We start from the raw sequence: 5,157 nt of genomic DNA, 5'->3' as shown, positions 1-5,157 counted from the left end.
TGAACCACCTCAGCTGACTCCTTTGGACACGAAGGAGCAGCGACTCGACTCCAAGCTCCCCCCTGATGTCCGAGCTCCTTACCCTATCTCTAAGGCTGAGCCCGGCCACCCTACGGAGGAAGCTCATTTCGGCCGCTCGTATCTACAAGCGGTACCGCACTAAGTTGGTTTAAATCCTATTTATCAGATCGATCTCAGTTTGTATTTGTAAACGATGAAGCCTCAATGACCACCAACGTTAATCACGGAGTTCCACAAGGTTCTGTGCTTGGACCAATTTTATTTACCTTATATATGCTTCCTTTGGGCAATATTATCAGGAAACACTCCATAAACTTTCATTGTTATGCAGACGATACTCAATTATATCTATGGATCAAACCAGAGGAGACCAACCAGCTCGCTAAAATTCAAGAATGTCTTAAAGACATAAAAACATGGATGACCTGCAACTTCCTGATGTTAAACTCAGACAAAACTGAAGTTATTTTACTGGCCCTGAACACCTCAGAGATCAATGATCTGGTGATGTGGTTTCTGTAGATGGCATTTCCCTGGCATCCAAGACCACTGTAAAGAATCTCTAGTTATCTTTGACCCAGACTTGTCCTTTAACTCCACGTTAAGCAAATCTCAAGGATTGCATTTTATCATCTACGTAACATTTCAAAAATCAGGCACATCTTGTCTCAAAAAGATGCAGAAAAGCTGGTTCACGCGTTTGTTACTTCCAGACTAGATTACTGCAACTCCTTATTATCAGGCTGCTCTAATAAGTCTCTTAAATCCCTCCAGTTGATCCAGAATGCTGCAGCTCGTGTACTCACAAAAACTAAGAAAAGAGATCACATGACTCCTGTATTAGCTGCTTGTGATTTTGGGCTATATAAGATAAACTGAATTTAATTGAAATTGAATCATCAGCTGTGTTCATTTGTCTTCCTCTGCAGATATTTTGCCATCATGGCGGAGAGCGCAGACATGGAGCAGCTCCTGGCGTCTTTTAAGAAGTTTGCCATCCACGGAGACACAAAGGCCACGGGGAGGGAGCTGAACGGGAAGAACTGGGCCAAACTGTGCAAGGACTGCAGGATCATCGATGGCAAGAACGTCACCGCCACGGATGTGGACATCGTCTTCTCCAAAGTCAAGTGAGTCTTTAGTTGACATCCAGAACCGACCGCATTGCCACCAACCAGCACACCAGCACATACCCTGTCAGAGGTTCCCGAACGTTTGGGCTTCTTGAGCAAACACATGGTGTATATCAGTGGTCGCCAACCCGTCGCTCTCCAAAATAAAATATAAATAAATTCAGAAACACATTGTTCCTCATTCTCGGACATTTTCTAAAGAGTCTTGTGAAATGTTTTCTTACGGACTTCAGAGGACAACGTCAGAAAAGATCGCTTGATTCATGAACACCTTTAAATGGGTTCTTCCACAGCCGAAGTGTTCTCAGCTGTGCTCCCCCAATGAGGTTCTCGTTTACCTGGATTTGCATACAGAAACTCTGTGCTTATGAGCCCAACTATAAGCTCACAGACATGTAGTCACAGACAGTCACAGACAGCTCACAGACTTGAGTCATATTGTGTGCGGTTAACATATAATTTCCTTTTTATGTTGCACTGAAATTAAGTCCTTTAGTGTGTTCTTGGTCACATCCATTTGAAAGCTGGACCAAAATATTTGATTTAATTCAATCAAATAAAAAACCTTGTTTGTCCAGTCTGGACAGTCTGTTCCTCTCAACGCCTCAATAGGGAGATCTTACCTGTCACCAAGGCAGAGGTCAGAGGTCAGGGATCTTGGGCTGCAGCTCTGTTTCATGGTAACTCCAGTTTTGTTTTTGTGCTTCCGTGTCAAAGACAGAAGACGTCTCGGGTCATCACCTACGAGGAGTTCCAGAGAGCTTTAGAGGAGTTGGCCCCAAAGAGGTTCAAAGGTCAAAGTAAAGAGGAGGCACTGGAGTCCATCTACAAACTGGTGGAAGGCAGAGAGCCCACCAACGTTGGAGTGACGGTGAGACAAGAAGTTTGTATCTGAAAATGTAGCTTCTTTACCTTGTGTTGAAATGTACAACATGAAACCAGAACCCTCTTTAAAATGATAACGCTCTGGACTTTGAACAGCAGTAATCTTTGGATCAGCATCCTGATGCTGCTGGAGCTCAGGTTCACAGCTGTTTTGATGGGTTTGGTTCTTCAAACATGGATATAAATGACAGTATCATCTGCATACAAGTGAACTTCACACTAGGTTCAGACCGATGGTACATCATTCATACGCTGAACAGATGTTCCAGGATGGATCTGTGGGGAAGAAAGTAATCAAACAAATTCTACCTGGGTAGTTATTAAATATTGTAGATATGGCCTCACAAAAAAAACCAAGGAATCTTTCGTTGTCTCTTCGTCTGTCCAGGAGTTACAAACAGCTGCAGTCTATTGCTGTTACTTCATGGTAGAATATCTTCTTATCTCCACTAGCTTTTCCTTTGGTGAGATCGTCTGTCTGTCTGTCTCTCTGTCTGTCTCTCTGTCTGTCTCTCTCTCTGTCCGCCTCTCTGTCTGTCTCTCTGTCTGTCTCTCTCTCTGTCTGCCTGCCTGTCTGTCTGTCTGCCTGTCTGTCTGTCTCTCTGTCTGCCTGTCTGTCTCTCTCTCTGTCTGTCTGCCTGTCTGTCTCTCTCTCTGTCTGCCTGTCTGTCTCTCTGTCCGTCTGTCTGTCTGTCTCTCTATCTGTCTGTCTGTCTGGCTAAACATACTATATTATATATTATATTACACTGACTGCTGGCTCCTCACTCCTCTTGAAGGCCAGTAAGTTCAACAACTGACTGAAAGGTTTGTTCTCCCTTCACCAGATTAATTCCATAGCTGAACTTTTATGATGCACTAAAGTTAGGTTCGATACCACATCAATACGTGCTGTTTTACTGTAAGGGAGGCGGAGACACCGCTGCACAACACTTAGTTTACTTTTCTAGTTTGATTTGAAAAAATCTATTACAAAAAGTAAAACATTGTTTTACTACAGAAAACCAGGTACCCCCTGAGTGTTGGGGAGGAGACCGGGTTCCTAAAAACCATGTGTCATCTGCATAAAAACAGATCAGCCGTGCTGACGCTGTTAAAGTGTGTGTGTTGCCCTTTAAACGCGGATGAAGACCGAGAACAGTCTGCTGCTCAAAGACCTTCATCCAGACATGATCAGACAGGATGAGGGATGTTCATCACCTCTGGCTCTTCAGATCTCATCATTCAGCTGCAGGAAACAAGTCCAGAGCTGCTCCTCAGACACGCCTCTCACTCTGATCCTGAATGTTTGGACCCTCATCCGACGGGTTCAGGGTTATAATGAAGACCTCAGAGAACGAGTCGGTTCTTCTCTTCAGACAGAGGAGACCCACAAAACCCTGATCTGACTGAAAGACGTTTAAAATGATACAAGCTTTCACTCCTCTTCTTTGTAAAGATGCGTGAAGAGGAAGAGCGTCTCTGTGAAGTCACCAGTCACAGCTGCGCTGGTTTACTCAGATACGTAAAAGAATAAGTCCAGAAGGATCAATAACTTCATGCTTAGAGGTTCTCACCTGTCGGAGGGCAAATGCAACTTTGACTTTGGTCTCATTTGTCTCCTCCATGTTTCCATCAGAAAGTGGCGAAGGCGAAGGCGGTGGACCGCCTGACCGACGCGTCCCGATACACCGGGTCCCACAAGGAGCGCTTCGACGAGAGCGGTAAGGGCAAAGGTCGCGAGGGCCGGGAGGAAATCGTGGACAAGACGGGCTACGTAGGAGCTTACAAGAACGCCGGCACCTACGACGACAAGAAGAAGGCCGAGAAATAACAGGAAGTACCGCTTCTCTGCAGCACTTAGGCTGTACCACACCCTGAACTTTGACCCCTCTGTGTGTGTGTGTGTGTGTGTGAACTGGATAGAGCTTCATGTTCAGACTCTCAGATCAGAACTCGCAGACTCTTTAAACCCGTTGGACCGGCAGTCTGGAGGATCACACCAAGACCGTGACGCACCAGTAGTTCACGAGCCCTTCAGCTCCGTTTAGACCGGATCCGGTCCATAGTGGTCTCAGCTCGCTTCATCAGCTCGGTGTGAAATCGGACATTTGTGTGAAAATGGAGGAACCTGATGGTGCTAACATGCTAACATGCTAACCCAGAGACCTATTGGTGTAAAGTCAGTGAACCGCCGTCCTCGAGACAAACTTTACTTTAAAAACAACAACCAAAGTCCAAAATATATAAGAATACAAAACAAACAACAATGAAAACAGAACGGTAGAATAACTATAACCTTGAGATGGTGAAACAGATAAGAAACATATCCACCATCCTTTCAGATTACGGCCAACTGAAACTCCTAAAACACAACCGTTCTTATTTTCAGGTGATTCTACACTAAAGAACATAGTTATTGATGTTACATATATTCATATTATTCATAATATGAATATTATATATCAATACACCCATCAGATCCTCCTAAATGTGGCACATAGTTATCAATGTTACATCTATCTATAATATTCATATTATATATCAATACACCCTCGATCCGATCTGAATGGAGCTGAAGCTTGTGATGTCTTTCCTCTGTTCTCGTCTTACTGTTCTTGATGTTTCTTCAACCTGCATATTGTTGCTTTGTGTTTAGTTTTTTAACGTTCTGCTGCCTCCTCGTTCTTCTGTAATGATTTTAAACGTCTGGATTAGAAACTGGACTGTGGCTTCAGTGGAAGTCACTTTATTCAATAAAGGACAAACAAATGTTTTCTTGTGCTCTCGTGCAGTTTGTTTTCACTGTTTTCACACAGGAACATGTTCAGGAACCATTTCAGGAACATGATCAGGAACGATTTCAGGAACGATTTCAGGAACGATTTCAGGAACGTTTATAGGAACGATTTTAAGAACATGTTCAGGAACTTTTTGGGGAATATTTAAAGAAATTTTATCCTGAAATCGTTCCTATAAACGTTCCTGAACATTTTCTTGAAATCGTTCCTATAAATCCTATTTATCAGATTGATCTCAGTTTGTATTTGTAAACGATGAAGCCTCAATGACCACCAACGTTAATCACGGAGTTCCACAAGGTTCTGTGCTTGGACCAATTTTATTTACCATATGTGCT

The 5,157-nt window shown here is 43.5% G+C and overlaps 1 protein-coding gene across 4 annotated transcripts in view; it reads left to right on the top strand.

The window, feature by feature from the left end:
• Positions 1-4,795, top strand: part of tppp3 (tubulin polymerization-promoting protein family member 3) — a 20,081-nt gene extending 15,286 nt beyond the window's left edge. For 3 of the 4 annotated variants that reach the window (XM_034526022.1, XM_034526004.1, XM_034526014.1), the window contains 3 exons: positions 951-1,151; positions 1,872-2,025; positions 3,658-4,795. In XM_034526022.1, the coding sequence (XP_034381913.1) occupies positions 964-1,151; positions 1,872-2,025; positions 3,658-3,852 (537 nt within the window). In that variant the 5' untranslated portion in view covers positions 951-963 and the 3' untranslated portion in view covers positions 3,853-4,795. Of the gene's footprint in view, positions 1-123; positions 164-950; positions 1,152-1,871; positions 2,026-3,657 lie in introns of those variants that run through there. The other variant, XM_034526032.1, reaches the window with a different exon arrangement.
• Positions 4,796-5,157: the final 362 nt, after the last annotated feature.

The sequence above is a fragment of the Cyclopterus lumpus genome, chromosome 3 (genome assembly GCF_009769545.1).
Source record: "Cyclopterus lumpus isolate fCycLum1 chromosome 3, fCycLum1.pri, whole genome shotgun sequence".
NCBI classification, from domain to species: Eukaryota; Metazoa; Chordata; class Actinopteri; order Perciformes; family Cyclopteridae; genus Cyclopterus; species Cyclopterus lumpus.
The sequence above is the reverse complement of the archived record's forward strand: the minus strand, read 5'-3'. Positions and strand labels throughout refer to the sequence as shown.